The sequence below is a fragment of the Lithobates pipiens genome, unplaced genomic scaffold (genome assembly GCF_037356315.1).
Source record: "Lithobates pipiens isolate NorthernLeopardFrog02 unplaced genomic scaffold, aLitPip1_a1.2 Scaffold_1, whole genome shotgun sequence".
NCBI classification, from domain to species: Eukaryota; Metazoa; Chordata; class Amphibia; order Anura; family Ranidae; genus Lithobates; species Lithobates pipiens.
The window spans coordinates 214,993,475-215,015,993 of NW_027507685.1; the positions used below are offsets into that span (position 1 = coordinate 214,993,475).

The 22,519-nt window shown below is 47.5% G+C and overlaps 1 protein-coding gene across 1 annotated transcript in view; it reads left to right on the forward strand.

The window, feature by feature from the left end:
- The window catches only part of COQ8B (coenzyme Q8B), an 87,932-nt gene that overhangs the window by 34,423 nt on the left and 30,990 nt on the right, over positions 1–22,519 (forward strand). The window contains exons 10-12 of the mRNA XM_077482212.1: positions 269–362; positions 19,896–20,037; positions 20,211–20,318. Of these exons, the coding sequence (XP_077338338.1) occupies positions 269–362; positions 19,896–20,037; positions 20,211–20,318 (344 nt within the window). The remainder of the gene's footprint in view (positions 1–268; positions 363–19,895; positions 20,038–20,210; positions 20,319–22,519) is intronic.

Here is a 22,519-nt window from a genome sequence, read left to right on the forward strand (position 1 = left end):
CCAGCCCCCCTAAATTCTGAAGTACAGTAAACTGGCCCTTTTTTTTTTTATAGAAAGTTTGGAGACCCCGATCTAGAAGTAAGTGGTAAAGTGGAACTGTGCTCTGTATTAAAAGAGAAGTTTGGGTTTCATAAAAAAAGGGAAGAAATTCAGGTAAAAATTGTTTGGGCTTTAAAACCAAATAAGTTGCAGACATTTAGAGCCGGTGTAGATTGCTGTGTCACATAATAGTAAGCAGTCAGGTAAAATCTGTCTGATCTCTGCCCAGGTTTGTTTCCTGAGAACAGTGTTCAGGTCCTGCAGAAAGAGCTGTCCTGGGAGTGTGACTACCTGCGGGAAGCTGAGTGCGGCAAAAAATTCAGGTAAGTCTCTAATTCTTTGCTCCTCATGCAAGGGGTGTTAGAATGGAAATAGGATCTTAGTAGTTAAGTTAATCAACAACTAATACCCTCAGTTAATGTTCTGCGCACTGCTTATACACGCATCTAGCACACAGGAAATTTGTATGTGTTTTTTTTTTTTTTTTTTTCCCTATATAGAGTACCTTTTTGAACATATCTGCTGCATTACAGTGACACCTCCTTAGCCGGTTACATAATTTATTGTGTGTGTGTGTGGTCATAACACAATATATTATAATGTCAGGCACTGGCAGGCAGGATTGTGGACACCTGGTGAAAGACTTCAGGGTATACAGTGCATCCGATAAGTATTCACAGCGCTTCACTTTTTCCACATTTTGGTATATTACAGAATTGTTCCAAAATGGCTTCAATTCATTTATTTTCCTTTTAAAAATTCTACAAACAATACCCTATGACAATGTAAAAAAAGAAGTTTGTTTGAAATCTTTGCAACTTTATTAAAAATAAAAAACAAAAAAATCCCATGTACATAAGTATTCACAGCCTTTGCCATGACACTCAAAATTGAGCTCAGGTACATCCTGTTTCCACTGATCATCTTTGAGATGTTTCTGTAAGCCCTGGTTCACACTGGTGCGATTTGACATATCAAATTGGTGGCAATTGCCGGCAATGACACCGTCCTAATCGGTGCGACGCCACATCTCCGGCACTGCGCGATTTTAAAAAGTTGTTTCTGTGCTGCTTTTTGCGATTTCGGCCCACGATTTACATTGACGTCTCTGTAATCACAGCCGAAATCGGTTATGACCAGTGGGAGTGAAATTGTGCGAGTTCAGCTGAACTCTCACGGCTTCACTCCCACAGCCCAGTGTGAACCTGGGCTAAATAGAAGAAGTTTGGAACCACCAGGAATCTTCCTAGAGCAGGCGGCCTGACCAAACTGAGTGATCCTGGGAGAAGGGCCTTAGGGTGGTGACCAAGAACCCGATGGCCACTCTAACAGAGCTCCAGCATTTCTCTGTTAAAAGAGGAGAACCTTCCAGAAGAACAAACATCTCTGCAGCACTCCACCAATCGGGCCTGTATGGTAGAGTGGCCAGATGTATGCCACTCCCCAGTAAAAAGCACATGATGATTCGCCTGGAGTTTGCCAAAAGGACCCTGAAGGACTCTCGGACCTTGACAAACAATATTCTCTGGTCTGATGAAACAAAGATTGAACTCTTTGGCCTGAATGGTAAGTGTCATGTCTGGAGAAAACCAGGCACGCTCATCACCTGGCCGATAACATCCCTGCAGTGAAGCATGGTGGTGGCAGCGTCATGCTGTGGGGATGTTTTTCAGCGGCAGGAACTGGGAGACTAGTCAGGATTGAGGGAAAGACGAATGCAGCAATGTACAGAGACTTACTTGATGAAAATCTGCTCTGGACCTCAGACTGGGGCGAAGGTTCATCTTCCAACAGGGCAACCACCCTAAGCACACAGCCAAGATAACAAAGGAGTGACTATAGGACAACTCTGTGAATGTCCTTGAGTGGCCCAGCCAGAGCCCAGACGTGAACCCCAACTGAACATCTCTGAAGAGATCTGAAAATGTCTGTGCACCGACGCTCCCCATACAACCTGATGGAGCTTGAGAGGTCCTGCAAAGAATGAGAGAAACTGCCCAAAAATAGGTGTGCCAAGCTTGTAGCTTCATACTCAAAAAGACTTGAGACTGTAATTGGTGCCAAAGGTGCTTCAACAAAGTATTGAGCAAAGGCTGTGAATACTTACGTACATGGGATGTTTTTCGTTTTTTATTTGTAATAAATTTGCAAAGATTTCAAACAAACTTCATTCATGTTGTCATTATGGGGTATTGTTTGTCGAATTTTGAGGAAAATTATGAATCGAATACATTTTGGAGTAAGGCTGTAATATAATTTCATGTGGAAAAAGCGAAGTGCTGTGAATACTTTCAGGATGCACTGTATGGCTGATGATAAGAAAGCAAACTTTTTGTTTTGCAGATTCTTAACGAGTTCTGTTTAGGGTGCTGTAGCCCCGAAGCTTAGTAGAGTTTTGGGTGGCAAGAAGTCTCCACCACATAGGTCCACGTCTTTGCTGGTAGCCAGACTTTGACATTACTCTCAGCTGCCCAGAGGCACCATTATAACTGCTGATCAAAGGCTAAGCTGGCAGCTTCCTTGACTGTAAAGGATAGGAGGGTGTAGCTATGATTACATTTTTTTGTCTCTCAATATGGTACAGGGACTTGTATAAAAGAAAAACTGACTTTGCGAACACAAGTGACAGATTGCATCATATGCCACAGCTCCACTTTAATCAGGAGCATCCATCACATATTGCACAAAATATGTAATGACAAGCAAAAATGTGACTGGCCCAACAAATGCAGGATGGGAGTTTCAGACTTCACTAGTTGCTTGCTTGTCCTAGGTTGGTGTCTCACTAGGTAGTAAAGCCAGGATAAGGATGACCACTCCAAAGCCTTCATTACTATTCGGGATGACCGCTTCAGAGCCTAAATGTTTACACTTCAAATTGTAAGCTACTACCAAAACATCAAATATAAATAACCTGTTCACAGCTATCTGTGTAATCCGCTTCAAATCTGAATGTTGTATGGAGTCATTTAAATACACTTACCGGCCACTCTATTAGGTACACCTTCCTGGTACCAGGTTGGACCTCCTTTTGCCTTCATTCTTCGTGGCATAGATTTAACAAGGTGTTTGAAATATTCCTCTGAGGTTTTGGTCCATATTAACATGATAACATCACACGGTTGCCACAGATTTGTCAGCTGCACATCCAGGATGTGACTCGTTCGTTCCACCACATCCCAAATGTGCTCTATTGAGATCTGGTGAGTGTGGAGGCCATTGGAGTACGGTGACCTCATTGTCATGTTCTAGAAACCAGTGGTGAGATGATTGGAGGTTTGTGACATGGTGCATTATCCTGCTGGAAGGAGCCATCAGAAGATGGGGACACTGCAGTCATAAATGGATGGACATGGTCAGTAACATTACTTAGGTAGGCCGTGGTGTTTAATCGATGTTCAGTTGATACTAAGGGGCCCAAAGTGTGCCAAGAAAATTTCCCCCACACCATTACACCACCACCCGCCTGAACCGTTGATACAAGGCAGGATGGATCCATGCCTTCATGTTATTTACTCCAAATTCTGACCCTACCATCTGAATGTCGCAGCTGAAATTGAGATTCATTAGACCAGACAATGTGTTTCCAATCTTCTATTGTCCAATTTTGGAGAGCCTGTGTTAATTGTAGCCTCAGTTTCCTGTTCTTAGCTAACAGGAGTGGCACCTGGTGTGGTCTTTTGCTGCTGTAGCGCATCTGCTTCGATGTTTTGTGTGTTCAGAGATGGTTTTCTGCATACCTTGGGTGTAACAAGTGATTATTTTTTTTAGTTACTGTTTCTTTTCTATCATCTGGAACCAGTCTTCCCATTCTCTTCTGAACTCTGACTTCAACAAGGCACATTTTCCCTTTTTTAGGAGCATTCTCTGTAAACCCGAGAGATGGTTGTGCGAGAAAATCCTAGTAGATCAGCAGTTTTTTTTTGAAAGGTAGATTTTTATTAGGTTTTCACATGTTACAAAAAATCGTAGAATGAACAGTGTCTTATATGTCGACTGTAGAGATAACAAACAGAGTAACTATCAACAGAATTATCATTATACATAAGACTACGTAAACAGCCAGATGATGACCTTTGGTGCGAACACCTCTTAAATGTAGAGCTATGGAGCGCGACCCACAATTTGGTGGGGAACCCCTCTCCATCTAGACACCCCTTACGGGATCAATTCTGTGTCCGGGAGGAGAGCAGTGCCCCCAGGAAGCGGCTCGGGATCCCATTCGTATCGAGATCAAATTGTTTTCAAACCATAATACGGTAATAACATAGGTACAACAACTGGTTACAATATCATAACGGATGTGGAACAGAGATTCTCTAGAATAACGTCTGTTAAACCCAGTGTAGTAGAACCTCAGGATGGGTGGGAACAGTTTTCCAGCGGTAGAATGTTGGTGTGTGCAATCCACGTCGACCAGGGGGTCCAGTTTTGGAACACCTGATCCCTTTTGGGATTACTGCGTGCAAGCGTCATTTCGTATGTGTAATGTAGATGTGTGGTGCTTATTACTTCCGCTAAAGTCGGTGGAGAAGGGTTTTTCCACCGTCTGGTTATCCCCAGTCTAGCTGCCAGCAAGACATGAGAGATAGAGTGCCTCATCTTTGTTGGGAGTAAGTCAAGACTCGGGGAGAGCAAAGCTAGGTCAGGACTAGGGGAAGTTGCAACTTGGGATATGTCAGATATTAACTTAAAAGTCGACTCCCAAAAGGAAGCCAGTTTGGGGCAACTCCAAAAAATATGGAGTATATCCCCTTTATTCCCACATTGCCTCCAGCACTCCGTAGAGTGTTTATCAGAGAACTTTGACACCTTGTCTGGGGTTAAGTACCATCTTTGAGTTATTTTAATCATTAGTTCCCATAATGTGGCACATCTGGTGTATTGGTAAGTAGATTTGATTGCTTTGGCCCATTGTTCGGGTGTGTACGTTAGGCTGAGATCTCTTTCCCATTTGAGCATAGGAGCTGATTTATCAAGTGTGTGTTTTTGTTGGAGTATAGCGTAGAATAGAGATATGCCTTTGTGTTTGCAAGCCGGGTTCGTAAGAAAAAGCCACGCAGGGTGGGGGATTTTGCATGGCCAGTCTGGAGATGTGTGGAGGTAATGCTTGGTTCTGAGGTACAGGTAGAGGTCTGAGTTTGGAAGCTGGTATTCTTTCTGCAGGTCAGGGAATGCTTTTAGTCGCCCCAATGCGAAGAGATCATCAATATGCGATATACCTTTGGTTCGCCAAGATGCATAGGACACTAAGTCTATTTTCTCTTGGAGTACGGGTAGCGGAGTTTTTAACGTGGCCCTGTTAGTATGATTGTTGGTGAGGTGTAGAAATCTGTTCCATGTCCTGAGGGTGGCTAACATAGTGGGGGGGAAATGTGGAGTTTTGGTGAGAGGGCACTTGGAGGAGAGCAACCATACGTGTAGGTTTTTCCCCGGGGTTAGTGATGCTTCCAACTGACCCCAAAGAGTAATTTGAGAGGGGGCTATCCATTCTCGCAATTGTGTCAAGATAGTGGCCATGTAATAATCGTGGAAGTCAATGCAGCCTGCCCCTCCCGCCGCGCGATGTTTAACAAGGAGTTTGTGTGCACTTCTGGCCTTTTTACCTTGCCATAGAAAGGCTGATAGCATAGCTTGTGGTTGAACATAGTTTTATTATTATCACAAGGTCAGTGCAAATAAGGAGTACAAAATAGCAGTACATTCCAAAAGATACACAAACAGCGAGGTACAAGTGTAACAGCATAAAAAACTGCGTAAATGACAAAGCTGATTAATACCAGTATAAGTGAAAATAAAGAAAAAAAAAATATCAACCTGTGGAGGGAAGGGAAGGGGGGGAGGAGGGGGGAAGGGACAGGGGAAGGTGAGGGAGAGGAAAGGAGGATGACAGGAACCTCAAACACTGAAATCATACTGGGCCGTACTGCAGCCGTCAGTATGGATCCAGGTCGGTGGCCCGACATTCAACCTATATCGCCACATGGGGGGGAGGGAAGACAGACGGGGGCCAGCCGGATGGTGGTGTGCAAAGGGAAGTAAGAGCACAGGCCCATTAGCTGTGCAACCCCAAAGGAGTATCACAGGTGAACAACAAAAATACAGGACATGGCATTGTCCTATCGAATGCCATTAAGGAAGCCCGCTGAGGCCGAATGATGACGCCAGATAGACCACAAAACAGTAAATTTGTCATATCTGTCGTCCACCTTCGCCTGCAGCTCCTCCATGACCATCATTTCGTTAAGAAGTTCTATCCATCGAACCACCGACGGGACCCGATCCGTCTTCCAGGAGAGGGTGATGTTATGACGGGCAGCAGAGAGGAGGAATCTAAGAAGGCAAGACTTGTGCCGTTTGATGGAGCCCGGTATAATGGACAGTAAGGCCACCAAGGGCGAGGGGGATAAGGAAGCTTGATACATAGCATTATACGTTTCAAAAACTTTATCCCAAAAAGGGCGAACCATAGAACACTCCCACCAGACATGAAAGAACGTACCTGTCGCACCATGGCACCGCCAGCACACATCCGTTGAACCGGGGAACATTCTGCGTACCGAGACTGGAGTTCTGTACCAGCGTGATAACAATTTATAGTTTTTTTCCTGAGTGAACCCTGATCTAGAGGATTGGTGAGTAAGGATAAAGGAGGTATGCCATTGTGATGAGGAGATTTCGGTTCCGACGTCAGCAGACCATTTATCAGTATAAGTGGGAAGTGAGGTGTAAGTAAGAGATTGGAGTTCTTTGTAAAGAAGAGATAACGTGTGTCTCGGTGTGTGAGGTAGAGTACAAAGTTCTTCAAATAAGGTGAGGGTCCTATGAGTTTTACCGGATAGGAAGAGTGAGTTGCAAAATTGATTGATGGACCGCTCAGAGAGCCAATCTAGGTCCGGTAGGGGAGACTATGTCGCCAGAGCTCGCAAGCGACCAGTGGAGGGGTGGACAAATTGATTAGCTGTGGGCCAATCCTCCCTGCGATATGCCCCAATGTGGGTAGCCGAGAGGAGAGTGGGGAGAAGTGGGTTGTCAAAAAGGGAGGAAAGAGGGCCAGGATCCGTGGACAGGCCTGTCGTACCGGAGACGGCGTACCATTTGGTCAGAGCTGCGATCGTCAGGGGGGAGACCCCACGAAGCGAGCGGAACACGGCGTGATGTCCCCATAACAGGGCCCTAAGGTCTCTAAGGGCCATATCTTGTTCAATAGTCACTGTAAGTTTGGGTAGGGGTCTCGGGAACCATTCTAACAGTCTAGACAGCAAGGATGCCGTGTGATATAGTTGAAAGTCAGGTAGTCCAGTCCCCCCGCGGAGCTTGGGGGCGCATAGGATCCTATGTTTCAGTCGAGGGGGGTGGCGGAGCCATACAAATTTAATTATCGCAGATCGGAGGGAGAGGAAGAACATCCGAGGAAGAAGTATAGGAAGAGTTTGGAACAGATACAGAACCTTGGGCAGTATGTCCATTTTAATGACGTTCATCCTCCCCCACCAAGTAAGTTTCAGATTATACCAGGAGTCGAGGGAACGTTTGATGTTGGTCAACAAGGGGCTATAGTTAAGGGAGTAGATGTCCTGTAAATCTCTAGGAACTGCAGTCCCTAAATATTTAATGGAGCGTGATTGCCATCGGAACGGATAGTCCCTTTTCAGGGCCGCCAGGTCCCGCTCCGGCAGAGAGATATTCAGGGCTTCGGTTTTGTCTATATTAAGTTTAAAATTACTATGGGTACCGAAGCGGTCCAGTTCCTCGAGAATATGTGGTAGGCTAATGCGGGGGTTTGTGACATATAGAAGTAAGTCGTCAGCATAGAGTGACAGCTTGCGGGGAGCCGATGGGGTAGGAATACCGTGAATAGAGGTATTGTTACGTATAGCCTGTGCCAGGTGTTCCACTGTGATTGCAAACAGCAAGGGCGAAAGAGGACAGCCCTGCCTGGTACCGTTACTTATTCGGAATGGCGTGGACGATTCCCCGTTAGCTGAGACCCGAGCAGTGGGGTGAGAGTAGAGAGCCATTATCTTGGAAAGTAAGTTAGGGCCTAAGCCTATTTGTTGCAGGGACGCACAAAGAAACTGCCAGCTCACCCTGTCAAATGCCTTCTCGGCATCACAAGCCAAGAGGCAGGCGGGGATATTGTGTGTCTTGGTGTAGGCGATCAAATGTAGTGTTTTCGTGGTGTTGTCCCTGGCTTCACGGCCAGGGACAAACCCCACTTGGTCCCCATGGATCAAAGAGGGAAGGAGGGGGGCCAGGCGCGTGGCAAGGACCTTGGCGTAGAGTTTCAGATCAACATTCAATAGGGAGATGGGGCGGTAATTACTGCAGAGTGTGGGGTCCCTCCCAGGCTTGGGTATCACTACAATTTGAGCTTGCAGGAGTTTGGTAGAGAGCGGATGGTCGTCGCCAACCTCCTCAAATGCTCGCGCCATTAGCGGAGCCAATTGGTGGGCATATTGCTTAAAGAATAAAGGCGTGTAACCATCGGGACCCGGGCTCTTGCCCTGCTTGAGCTCTTTAATGGCAGTCAAAAAGTCAGGGGTAGTCAGCGGGCGCTCCAGGTCCGACACAGCGTCAGAGGGTAGATGCGGTAAGGAGGTATCCTGTATGTATTGTAGGAGGTCTAAGTGCGAGGAAGGGGCGGTTGTTGGAGTTACTGGAAGATTATACAAGGCAGAGTAGAAGTCTCGAAAGTCAGAAACAATCTCCGAGTTTTTAGTGCGTTTAACGTGAGTGGAGGACATGAGGTGGGAGATATTTTGTCTGCGTTGCTGGGGGTGAATTGTGCGAGCAAGGTGTCTCCCACACTTGTTCGCATTGGCGTAGTGAGTATGTCTACCTTTAGCGCAGGCAATCACAGAGCGTTCGGTAAATATCCGTTGGAGGTCCCGACGTGCATTAGAAAGTTCTGCGAGTATCTTAGGATCGGGAGAGTGTTTATGGGAGGCCTCAAGAGCAGAGATCAGTGCAAATAACCTGGAAATTTCGGCAGTACGGGCCTTCTTTAGCCTGGAGCCATGCTGAATCAAAATGCCTCGGAGGACACATTTAAGCGTCTCCCATTTGGTCAGGTTAGAGGTGTTGTCTTCAGCATGGACCAGGTTAAACTCTGTGATTGCTGCGGTAAGTGCTGCATTGCAGACTGAGTCACGGAGGAGGTTATCGTTAAGTCGCCAGGATTTGTGGGCGCGATTGTTTGGGGGCATCCCAAGTGATAGATGCACCGGGGCATGATCAGACCAAATTCTCAGTCCGATGTCACAGGTAGGATCACAGTCTAGTAGAGCTTGGGAGATCAGTATGTAGTCGAGTCGACTGTATGAGTTGTGTGCAGGGGAGTAGTAAGTATAGTCACGCGCCGAAGGGCAAAGCACCCGCCAGGGATCAACTAAGGAGAGGTCCTGCAAAATGGAGCGTATACTGGTCAGGGAGGAAGGAGGGATGTGTGACTTACCAGTGGACGAGTCCAGACTCGGTACTAATGGTACGTTCAGATCACCACCCAGGATCAAGTTATGAGTGCCAAAAGCGCGCAGGCGGGATGCCACGGAGGAGAGGAATCGATGCTGGTTCTGGTTAGGGAAATAAACATTAACAATGGTTAAAACTATTTGTTGAACCTGTAACTTCAAAAACACATATCTACCACTGGGGTCTATCTCCTGGTCGAGAACAGTCGGGTTAAAAGAGGCATGGAAGGCCACAGAGGTCCCCCGCGTCTTGGCGTCCGGGTTGGTGCTATGAAACCAACATGGGTATCGTTTGTCAGAGATATTAGGGAGTTTGTCTGTCCGGAAGTGGGTTTCTTGCAAGAGTAGGATATGAGTTTTGGATTTGTGAAAGTGATGTAGGAGTTGTCTACGCTTCTCTGGGGTATTAAACCCCCTACAATTAAGGGAGGAGATTTTAATACCTAAAGTGGGCACGTCAAGGGGGGGGGACGGAAGGGATGCGGTAGGGTTCCTGTCATGGGAACTAGAGGAGGTAGTCTCCAGTTGAGGAGATAAAGGGTTAGGAAGTGGGCCCTAAGGTCAGGGGGGGAGAGGGTGTCAAGCAAAATATGTCTGAAAAGGGCTCAACAGAACCTAGGGGGGTGGGTCAGGATGTAATGCCCCCAGGCAGGGCGGGAAGGGAGGAATCAGATCCCACCCACTAGTGTTCAGGGGGAGAAAGGGAGGTGAACACTACACAGGTAACTAGAAAAACAACAGAGAACAGAGGCAATGAAGACTCTGCACACCCTAACGTGGGGAACGTGGAAGGGCAAAACTTAGGGGCTCCGCCCCAACATAGTAAGATAAACAATAATAAAGATAAAGTGCTTATCTAAAGCGCACAGCACAGCACGTGCGGGGCGACATAACAGCAATGTAACAATTGAAAGTCAACAGCATAGTAGCAAAAATATAGTCCAGGTTACGGTCTAAGGCCTGCGAGCAACCGTAATAGAAAAGGAGCACAAGGGGACTCATGTAAGAGTCGCAACAAAAATAAAATGACAAAAATAGAAAACGTCAACGAACAGTGTGGTTGAAAAAATAGGACTTCATAGGTAGGAGTCCAGCGTCCAAGCTCAGTGATCAATTCACCAGTCACCTAGAGGAGGAGAAAGAGGTAAAACAGAACATATAGGCAGATCTGGAAGCCAGCAGGCGTCAAGGGAAAACCACAAAGTTTATAGAAAGGAAGAGGGAGAAAAAAAAACCCCCCAGGTTATGAGGGGTAGATTCAGCCAGGTGGAGATTCGGAGGTGCGGGATCTGGATCTCTTCTTCCTAGATTGCTTCTCCCAGCGAGGCGCTTTAGGAAACCCCGGAGTGGCCGCCTCCAAGGGCCAATCCGGAATCCGGATCTGTGGTAGTTCAAACACTTCAAGAAAGTTAGGGAGATCACCCAGGGTGCGAAAGGTGGCCGATTTACCCTCATGAGATGCAAACAGGTGAAAAGGGAAGCCCCATCGATATTTAATTTGCTTAGAATGAAGTGCGTCTGTGAGTGGCTTCAGAGATTTCCGCATGAGAAGGGTCTGCCTGGAGAGGTCCGTCAGAAGCATGACGGGGGATCCGTTAAAGAGAATGGAGTCCCGAGACCGAGCGGCCTGCATGATGTCAGACTTGGTATGGAAAAAATGGATGCGGCAAATAATGTCCCTTGGGTAAGCCGGGTTGGGATTGCGGGGGCCCAGGGATCTGTGAATCCTGTCAATTTCCAGGTGCTCATCTTGGGGCTTGTTCAATAGCTGGTTAAACATCAAAATGGCTGCTTTGGCAAGATCCTTGTTTTCAACCGACTCCGGAACCCCGCGGATGCGAATATTATTGCGTCTACTTCTGTTCTCCTGGTCATCGAGACCGTAAAACAGTTGTTGGATCTGATTAGTGTGTTGCTGAAGAATGTGATCATGTTCAATAATTCTGGTCACAGATTCCTCCACCGTCGCTTCAATATCGTCAAAGCGCTGGCCTATATCATGGCGTAGGTCTGTGATCTCACGCTTATAGGAGCGCTCAAGCCTGCTGATGTAGGCCTCAATATCCCCTTTGGTGGGGAGGGCCTTGAGGTAGGATTCCATGTCCCAGGGTGCTGGCTGAGGATGCGGCTGGGGCGGAGGGGTCCCGGGACACGCTGGGTAGTGGGGGCTCCGGGTGTCTGAACCGGGTGAGTGCGGTGAGGGAGAAGAGGCCTCCGGGAGCGGAGAGGGTACCTGAGAGGTGGCGAGGGCCGCCTGCGCCGCCGCCGAGCGGGTCGCCACCATCTTGGAAGCCGGTGTGGTCCGTCCCCCGGATCCCTTCGCGGGGAAGTAGCTGCCTATTCCTTTGGATTTGAGATCCCCCGAGGGTCGGGGGGTGTCTCCGGTCCCCCTCCTGCTCATGGGGGAGAAGAACGAGGGTGCTGTCGGCCGTGCTGTGCGCCGTTCTAGATGGTGGAGCGGGAGCCGAGGTCTCAGGCTGCCTTCCTCTCCATGTGCCAAGCCACGCCCCCTGATAGCATAGCTTGTAATGATTTAAGAAAGGAGTGGGGAATGATGATCGGTAATGTCCGGAATAGGTACAATACCTGGGGTAGATGAAGCATTTTGAAGGCTGCGAGGCGGCCCATCCATGACAGCTCAAAGGATGCCAGTTTGCGAAGATCGTTCTGTAGCTGAGTGCGGAAGGGGATGAAGTTGTGGGAGAAGAGGTCTGCCGTGTTATTGGTTAGTTGAACCCCTAGATAAGTGATGCTCCCATCCGCCCATGAATATGGAAACAGGTTTCGTAGCATGGAACTGGTGGAGGCATCAAGGCCCAAATTTAAAATTTGCGATTTGGCTTCGTTTACTTTATAGAATGATACTTTGCTGAATTGTGCAAGGATACTTTGAGCTGCCGGAAGGGAGGTGGTGGGTTCAGAGAGCATGAGAATCACGTCGTCCGCAAATAAACTTATTTTATGGACATTTTTGCCAATGGTTATACCTTGTATGCTATCAGTCATTCGGATGGATTGCGCGAGGGGTTCTATTACTAGATTGAAAATAAGGGGGGACAGGGGGCACCCCTGCCTAGTGCCGTTGGAGATGTCAAACGGGGATGATAATGCGTCTGCTGAATACACCGGGGCAGAGGGGAAGGAATAACGAGCCATTATAGCGCTGTAAATGGGACCCGTGAAACCAAATTTTCCCAGCACCACAGACAGGTACCCCCAGTGCACTCTATCGAACGCTTTTTCAGCGTCCAAGGACAGGAGTACAGAGGGGGCACCCGTGTGCGGCACCTGGTGAATGATATCCACCATTCGTCTGGTGGCATCTGAAGCCTGACGACCCTTCGTGAACCCCGATTGATCTGGATGTATCAGGATTGGAATAATGTCCAATAATCTATTGGCGATCATTTTTGCGTAGATTTTTATGTCAACGTTCAGTAGGGAAATGGGGCGGAAATTCTGAGGTACATTAGGTTCTTTGCCTGGCTTTGGAAGAGTTATTACAGTGGCGCTAAGCATGTCTTTTGAGAATGTCGAGGATTGAACCGCCGAGTTGTATACTTCGCATAGAACAGGAGCTAGTAATTTGTGGAATCTTTTGTAATATTCCCCACTGAATCCATCTGGGCCAGGGGCTTTAGCGATAGGGAGTTTTTTGATCGTAAGTTCTATCTCAGGGACCGTGAAGGGCTCGTTAAGAGTCGTTAGTTGAGTGGGGGATAATGCAGGAAGATCAACTTGGGCTAGAAAGTCTAGAATGTCCGAATGTGTGGGTTGTATGGTACTCTCGTCCTTTCTGAGATTGTACAGGTCGCTATAGTACGTGCCAAATGCATCCGCAATTTCAATGAGTTTGAGAACCTTAGCTTTAGTGTGAGGATGAAAGATATATGGAATCTTAGATTTGGTCCTATGACCTTTTAATCTTAGGGCCATAAGTTTGCCCGCCTTGTTACCCATGGAGTAGTTTGTCGCCCTTAACTTAGTGAATGCTTTTTCAAAGGACTCTAACATTAGAGACCTTAGTTCATGGCGGAGTTTAAATATCTGCGATTGTGTAGTGGGGGAGGGGCTATGTTTATTAAGAGTTTCAGCAGCCGCTATAGCAGTTGTCAGATTGTCTAGACGTTGAGCTCTTTTTTTTCGCTCTGGCTCCTACCTGTATGAGGACACCCCTAATAACTGCCTTGTGGGCGTTCCACACTACCTCCGGGTCAGACACAGAATTGGCGTTAATGGAGAAAAATTCTTCCAATTGGTGTTGGATATGAGTGGCTGTGGACGGATCGTTAAGAAGAAAGCTATTGAGCCTCCATAGTTTGGAGTTAGGGAGTTGTGAGTTCGAGTCAATTGTGATACTGATAGGAGCGTGGTCTGACCAGGTGGTAGTGTGAATCACCGAGGCAGAAATTCTGGAAAGCAAAGACTTATCAGATAGAAATAGATCTATACGTGAGTAGGTGTTATGACGTGGCGAAAGAAATGTGTAGTCACGTTCGTCCGCATGACAGCACCTCCACACATCAAACAGGTCATTTTTATCGTAAAAACCCATCTAGTTTGAAGCAAGTCTCTTACAACCTGCTGTAGAATCTAAGTTGTAGTTAGGAACAAGATTAAAGTCCCCGCACCAGAGGACATGCCCCTGCCGAAGGGACTCAACCTTCCCCCATAGAGATTTAATAAACGACATTTGGCGATGGTTGGGGGCATAGAGGGACACCAGGGCAGGGGCGGATCCAGGGGGGGGCAACGGGTCAATTGCCCCCTCCGAGAATACCGCCAGCTGATGACAGCACGGCCGGTTCCGCGGGTCCAATCGCGGCCGGTTCCGCGGGTACCCGCGGGCCGGTTCCGCGGGTCCAATCGCGGCCGGTTCCGCGGGTCCAATCGCGGCCGGTTCCGCGGGTCCAATCGCGGCCGGTTCCGCGGGGACCCGCGGTCGGTTCCGCGGGTACCCGCGCTGAGTGGACGGGTGAGGGGGGGGGGGCAGCTGGTCGGCTTAGGAGGGCTGCTGGCCAATCAGGAAGCCAGCAGGCAGGGGAGCAGGGAGATGACATCATCTCTCACTGCCCTGCATCCCTCCAGTCCTGCCCTCACTGTGTAGGAAGCTGTGTGCAGCAGAGAGATTGCATCATCTCTCTGCTGCCTATCTTCACTCTGGGACCCAACAAAAGACCACCAGTAGGTGACAATCCGCAATGTGTGGCAGGCTACGTGGCAAGTGGCAATCCGCAATGTGTGGCAGACTACGTGGCAAGTGGCAATCCACAATGTGTGGCAGGTGACGTGGCAAGTGACAATCCGCAATGTGTAGCAGGTGACGTGGCAAGTGACAATCCGCAATGTGTGGCAGGTGACGTGGCAAGTGACAATCCGCAATGTGTGGCAGGCTACGTGGCAAGTGGCAATCCGCAATGTGTGGCAGGTGACGTGGCAAGTGACAATCCGCAATGTGTGGCAGGTGACGTGGCAAGTAACAATCCGCAATGTGTGGCAGACTACGTGGCAAGTGGCAATCCACAATGTGTGGCAGACTACGTGGCAAGTGGCAATCCACAATGTGTGGCAGGTGACGTGGCAAGTGACAATCCGCAATGTGTGGCAGGCTACGTGGCAAGTGACAATCCGCAATGTGTGGCAGGTGACGTGGCAAGTGGCAATCCGCAATGTGTGGCAGGCAACGTGGCAAGTGACAATCCGCAATGTGTGGCAGGTGACGTGGCAAGTGACAATCCGCAATGTGTGGCAGGCTACGTGGCAAGTGACAATCCGCAATGTGTGGCAGGCAACGTGGCAAGTGACAATCCGCAATGTGTGGCAAGTGACAATCCCCAATGTGTGGCAGGTGACGTGGCAAGTGGCAATCCGCAATGTGTGGCAGGCTACGTGGCAATCTGCATCTGGTGGCAGGCGACGTGGCAAGTGACAATCCGCAATGTGTGGCAGGTGACGTGGCAAGTCACAATCCGCAATGTGTGGCAGGTGACGTGGCAAGTGGCAATCTGCAATGTGTGGCAGGCTACGTGGCAAGTGACAATCCGCAATGTGTGGCAGGTGACGTGGCAAGTAACAATCCGCATTTGGTGACAAGTGACAATCCACATTTGGTGGCAGGCGACATGGCAAGTGACATCCTCAGGGCTCCCACTGATTCTGCAATATGGTGAGTTGAACCATTTAATTTTATATTACAATGTATTAATAGAAATAATGCGCTTCAATCATCCTGACACCATAACAACCATGGTGCCGTAATGATTGAAGCGCCAATACCAGCCATTTCCCATATAAATTGCCCCCCAAAAACATATTTTATAGCAGTGCCCCTCCCGAGATTAGACTCTGGATCCGCCCCTGCACCAGGGTATACACATTGTTGTTAATTTTGCATATCAGGATAAGGTAGCGACCCTCAGTGTCCGTTACACATTTTTGAAGTTGAAAGTCAACAGTGTCACGTATTGCAATGAGAACTCCTCTTTGTTTCTTCGTGAAGGATGCTTTAAAGATATGAGGGAAAAGCTTATGCTGGCAAGTGGGAGGAGAGTCCGTATTAAAATGCGTTTCTTGTACACAGAGCACATCGCTATTAAGCAACAGGGCTGTTTTCCAAAGGGATGAACGTTTAGCCGGGTGGTTTAACCCCTTTGCATTAAGGGAGAGGACTGTAAATGACATGGCGGCTAGTGTTCGTAGGTGAAGAATAAGATGCACTTACAGCTGGAGGAATCCAAACTTACAACCGCTGGGCGCTGTCGTACCTTAGGTGCGAGGGAATTCGCGGTGGTTTAGCAGTAGCGATGTTTACGATGAGAAGAGCAGGGTTCCTATGGGCGCACTTGGAGGTATGAGGGATCACCGGCAGTCACGTCGCTTCTGAGACTGGTGTTCTTTAAAATCAGGAACGCTGGTGTAGGCTGGGAACAAAAACACTCGAAAAAAAGAAACAGAAAAGAAGAAAAAAAGAAGGTGAAAAGTTAACAATGCAGGATGCAGCTAACAGAAGCTGAGTGTCACAACAAAACAGATCAGCTAACGCCCGCCTGAGCGGGAGCTGAATAGACTGGGGGGTAAAGTTCAGACTCAGAGGAAGCAGGCCTCTAGCCGGCCCGGATTATGTACAGTAGCTCGTAATAGGAACGGGCAAGAGCTTTCATTTTGATTTGGGGTGAGGACGGTCCCTCTGACGGCTTATAGGTGGAGAGGCCTGTTTGTTAGGGCCTGGCTGGTGATTCTGAGGGGAATCCTGGTGTATGCCCCAGGCATTAAGCAGCTTCAGACCTCCTTCCAGGGTAGAGATCGTGTGCGGGATGCCATTGAAAGCCACCATAATGGTAGCCGGATGGCGCCATTTGTAGACTATTTTGTGGTTGGTTAAAGCTTTTGTGATTGGTTTCAGTTGCCTCCTTGATTGGAGCGTGAACTGCGATAAATCAGCGAACAGCTGGATGTCTGCATAGGGTGCTGGGAGCGTAACCATTGCTCTGGCATTAGACAAGATCTGTTCTTTCGCCTGAAAGAAGTGGATTCTCAGGAGCACATCACGAGGAACTGATTCCGCTAGGTGCTTTGGCTTAGGAATCCTGTGTATGCGATCGATTGTCAGCTCTATGGGAGACAGCTCAGGGAGCATAACAGAAAACATGGTGCTAGCAAAGTTGTGGAGATCTGCGGGGGGAACCGTTTCCGGTATTCCGCGTATTTTCACATTATTGCGGCGTGACCGGTCCTCGAGGTCCGCCAATTTATGTTTGATCCAATCTGTGTCCTCCTTCTGGGCCATGCAGGAATCTACTAAGTCATTAACAGTCTCTGTACATTCCTCCATTTTGTCCTCCATGTATTGCACCCTGTCCCCCATGCGTCTCATGTCTGCTGAGAAGTTGTGTATTAATGAGGATAAGTTGGACATTAGGGAAGACTGGAGGGATAGTAACATGTCTTTCATAGTTGAGTCTAGGACTGGTTGCCCTGATGTAGGAAAGGCCGCTATTGATGATTGTAGTGAGGCTATGGCATTAGCATTATGGAGGTCTGTACTCACAGTGGTTCCGGCCTGGTAAGCTGCATCCAGGCGCATCCGCGCTTTGGCTGGGCTTTGGGAGTTCGGAGTTAGCGGAGGAGATGCTGCCCGGGGCGAAGATAAACTTTCTCTGGCTGTGTCTCCTGGATCTCCGTCAGGAAGATCTGTGTAGGCCGTCGAACTCCGCGCTGCTGTTCCGGCGGCGCCATCTTGTCTGAGGCCTCCGCGCTGGAAGGAGAGGGCCGTCAGCTTTTGTACGTTTCTTTCGTCCTTTCGCTTGCGGGACGACATGTCGGCAGGGTGAGCCAGGCTACCGGAGTTCGGTATGACCTTCGATGGGTGGAAACTTGCCTGTTTAGCGGTGGTTATCCGGTCGGCTAGCGGGAGCTTCAGGCACAAGCGACCATCCGGATTGCGCGCAAGCCACGCCCCCTAGATCAGCAGTTTTTGAAATACTGAGACCAGTCCATCTGGCACCAACAACCATGCCACATTCAAAGTCACCTAAATCCCCTTTCTACCCCATTCTGATGCTCAATTTGAACTTCAGCAAGTCGTCTTCATCATGTCTAGATGCCTAAATGCATTGCGTTGCTGCCATGTGATTGGCTGATTAGCAATTTGTTACCAAGGAATTAAACAGGTGTACCTAATAAAGTGGCTGGTGAGTGTCAGTGTATATATTCTAAGCAGAAAAATACCTGAAATGCAATCTGTTTCAAAAATCGATAGAAGATGTACAATTGCTCTGCCAATGAAGGATCGTCACCCTTTCTGCTCCCATAAAACAAAGATCAGTAAAAAGAACTGAAATACCCATGCACTGGAATAGATTTCCATTGGTTTAAGTACCCCAGTGCTTCTTTAATAATTCCCATTGGCTTGGGAGCCCCGGTGCTTCTTTGATCACGATTCCCATTGGCTTAGGACCTCCGGTGCTTCTTTGATAATGATTCCCATTGGCTTAGGAACCCCAGTACTACTTTTGATAATGATTCCCATTGGCTTGGGAGCTCCAGTGCTTCTTTGATAATGATTCCCATTGGCTTAGGACCATTCCCGAGCAGGCAAGTCAGTACCTCTGCCTCACACAGAGCCTGACTTCAACCTGATTCTCTTGCCTAGAGTTGGCCATGCCTCAACTTTAAGGATTTTCTTTCATGCGTACATATTACCATTAAATTCATCTAAATTTAATTTAAAGGAAACTTATCCTGAGACAAATGCATACTGTTACTTTTATAAAACATATCCAATCATTTCTAATTTTTTTTTTTTACATTTCTGCATAATTTTAGACCTATATGTATTTATGTATTCTGCTACATATGTTTTGGTAAAAAAAAAATACCAGTAAGCGTATATTCATTGGTTTGCGCTAAAGTTATAGCATCTACAAACTAGAGATGCACCCGCCAAAACATATTGAGTGAGAATTATATGTATGGCATTTTGCCGGTAGAGAGAAGGGTGCCAATAATTTAAAAAAAATTTTTTTCGGATTCTGCCAAATGAATCCTGAACTTTTGGTTTTTGTTTCGGACCAACATTTCCATTCGGTGCACCTCTACTACAAACTATGATGTGCATATATACTAGATATTTTTACTTATTTTTTTTATACTAGAAAAGGTTGCGATCAGCGACTTATAGTGGGACTGCAGTATTGCGGTGGACAGTCTGACACTGACACTTTTGACACTGTGGGAACCAGTGACACCAATACAGTGATCTGTACTAATGACACTGGCTGGGAAAGGGTTAAACATCTAGGGAGATCAAAGGGTTAAATGTGTCCCTAACCTGTGTTTTGTGTGTACAGTGTGCTGCTTTCACTTATGGATGTGCTGGAACGTTTATTCAGGGAAACAAAATCCAGCACATCCCCGCTCACAGGATAGAGCTCCGCCATGTTTACATAGGCGCCACCATGTCTGTCTCCTTGCCGATCAGCGGCTACTGGCAGTCATCCATTGGCTGGCACCCGCTGATCCACTTCTGCTGTGAGTACACAGCAGAAGCGGCTCATGTGCACGACCCTTACCCAGAACTACAGAATTACCGGTACTTATTTATACGTGATTCTGCACAGAGCGGCCGCCCTGCAGCAGTAAAGCTACTATGGGCTGGTCCACAAGGGGTTAAAGTCCAGTGATTTTGCTGCCTCTTATATTGATTAGAGCCATCATCCCTGCAATGATGAGAATTATTGTGCATGCCAATCCTGTATACCAGTAGCAGTTCTGATCCCACAAAGGGACATATTTCTGTTATTGGTTCATTTGCTGGTCTGGACGATTCTCAGCTGTTGACTATCTTTTGAATTCAGTTTAAATCTATTAATCTTTGCTGTACAGGGAGCTCCTTAGTGATGACCCCTTCTTCAAAGTTCCTCAGGCGATAGACGATCTTACTACTAAGAGGGTGCTGACTGTTGAACTGGTGTCTGGGGTTCCACTTGACCAATGTGCCGAAATGGACCAGAAAACTCGTAATGAGGTAAGGCAAACAACTCATTGATCTTCCCATAGAATCTTGGCATGAGCCATCCTATTTTATTGTCACAAGTATATACAGGTTCTTATGGGTTTTGATGTGCATTTCTATGTACTAGTGATCGGCAATTTTTAGTTGCATTTATTCAGTGCTTATTGTTTGTTTTATTTTTTTAGATTTCATACAACATCCTACGCCTTTGCCTGCAGGAATTATTTCAGTTCCACTTCATGCAGACTGATCCAAATTGGTCAAACTTTTTATATGATGCCGATATTGAAAAGGTGAGTATGACACCCCATATGGGGGAGGCCAGGTTAAGTGCTGTGTGAAAGAAAACGATCATTAATGCTACTTTCTCATCTGTTGAGGGACACAGGAAGTCCTAAATTGTTGGGTAATACTGCTGCCTACAGGAGGATCGGACACTGGCAAACAAACTGTAGGCCAGCCTCTCCTACCTCCAGCATGCCTCAGTTTTAAGATTGCGTCCTAGGAGAATATCATCTTTCTTCTTTTTGTGGTATAGTTTAAAAACTCGGGGGGTTAGTCCTTAACCTGGTTTTTGGACCATACTACATCCAGACGCTGCTAGACTTGATGTTGTGGGGCTAGCCTGGAGGTGACCTTCGGGCACTGGGTTTCTAGACTTAGGTTTTGCTCAAAGTGGTTGTAAAGGTAAAGAACAATCACAGCCAGCTCCTCTGTTATATTATTCTCTCCTACACTGTGTAAATTTTTTTTATTTTTTTTTATTTTATTTTTTAAACAATGCCTTTAAATACCTCATCTTTGATTAGAGCTGCATGATTTTGGCCAAAATGAAAATCACGATTTTATTGCTTAGAATAAAGATCACGATTCTCATAGCGTAAAATCTTTCACATTATACAACAAAAATTGGGCTAACTTTATGGTCTAGTTTTTTTTTCTTTTTTTTTTTTTATAATTCATTAAAGTGTATTTTTTTCCCAAAAAATTGCATTTGAAAGCCTGCTGCGCAAATACACTGTGACATAAAATATTGCAACAAACACCATTTCCCTAATCGTCTTTCAGGACAGCCACTATGAGAGATAGACTCCTCCTCTTCCTCTGAAAACACTGCGCCAGCCCATAAATTCTTACTTCCCCTGCCGGACCTCAGTTATTAGTGTTTCCTCCGGCGGGGAGACACTGTGCAAGGAACCAGGCCGATCAGTCAGGGAGGCTGTGGCCGTTTTGTCGTTAAAAGAACCCGGTTGAAAGAAGCAGGGGCTTCGTTTGGAGAAAGCTGGGTTCAAACCGTTCGAAACCAACGTCCGCGTGTCAGACGGGTCGAACGGTTTACTTACCTCACCAGGTACTGCAACCCCTTCCGAGTCGAGCGCGGCTTCAGGTCGTGGGGGACTCCTATCGCGTCTACAGGGACGCAGCTGGCAAGCCGTTCGGAAGATTTCCCTGTACATGGGTACAGTCCGCCCCTTTTTTTCTTTGAACCGAGCGGGCCGAACGACGGGCGACGTCGTATCCGGCGGAAACCAAGGCTTGACCTCGAATACGATCGACTTCCGGTTCCGGGTCGTGGAGCTGATAGGAGGGCCGGGCACAAGCTGGAGATGAGTTCAGAACGTGCACAGGCAGCGTGGAACTCTGTAGTAAGCAGCCACCTGCAGTCATGTCGGAAGCTGAGGCTCAAACGACAGACTCTATCTCCAGCATTCCTAAGGTAAGAGCACCCTGGGGAGGGGTACTCTCTATCTAGGATCCCCCCACCCCAATGTATGGTTCTATCATGGGTGGGGGGGCAGACCCCCTGGGTGGCCAGGGGGGAGGGGAGGCTCAGATCCCTTCGTTTTAAAAAAGGGTCTAGTGCACTCCCAGGGTTGTATCCTGAGCTTTTGATTGACTTTGTCTTTTTCTGTTTTTTTCTTTTTTCCTTTTTTTTAGAAAGCTACGGAAAAAACTAGGTCTACGCATAGCTCTAAAAAGAAGTGTGCCTCCTGTAGGGACATTTTAGGGGAATCTTGGACCAAAGGGTTGTGCAAAGGCTGTATTGACTCCCTCGTTAGGGAAAGGGAATCTGAACAGGAGTCAGGACTAGCAGCTTCAGTCAAAGAGCTCTCGTCCACCTTCTCTTCTTTTAGGTCCCTTTTTGAAAAATTTCAGCTTCCCACGGGTCCATCTCCCCAGGATACAACCCCACCTCTAGAACAGAGTTCTGCTCCAGTCCAACCTGCTAGTACAGGGGGGACAGAGGTTGCAGGCCCTTCAGGGACAGGTAGGGAACTTCCAGACAGTTCCTCTTCTGATTCCCAGGAGGGTTCCGAGGGGGAGGACCAGGATGGGTCCAGGAAAGCCTCCAGATATAAATTATCCCTTGATGAGGTAGAGGACCTCTTAAAAGGCAATTTATGCAACCCTCGGTATCCAGACGGATAAAAAGCCCCTAACCCTGCATGACCAAATGTATTCAGGTTTGGGGGAGCCAAAAAGAAGGGTGTTT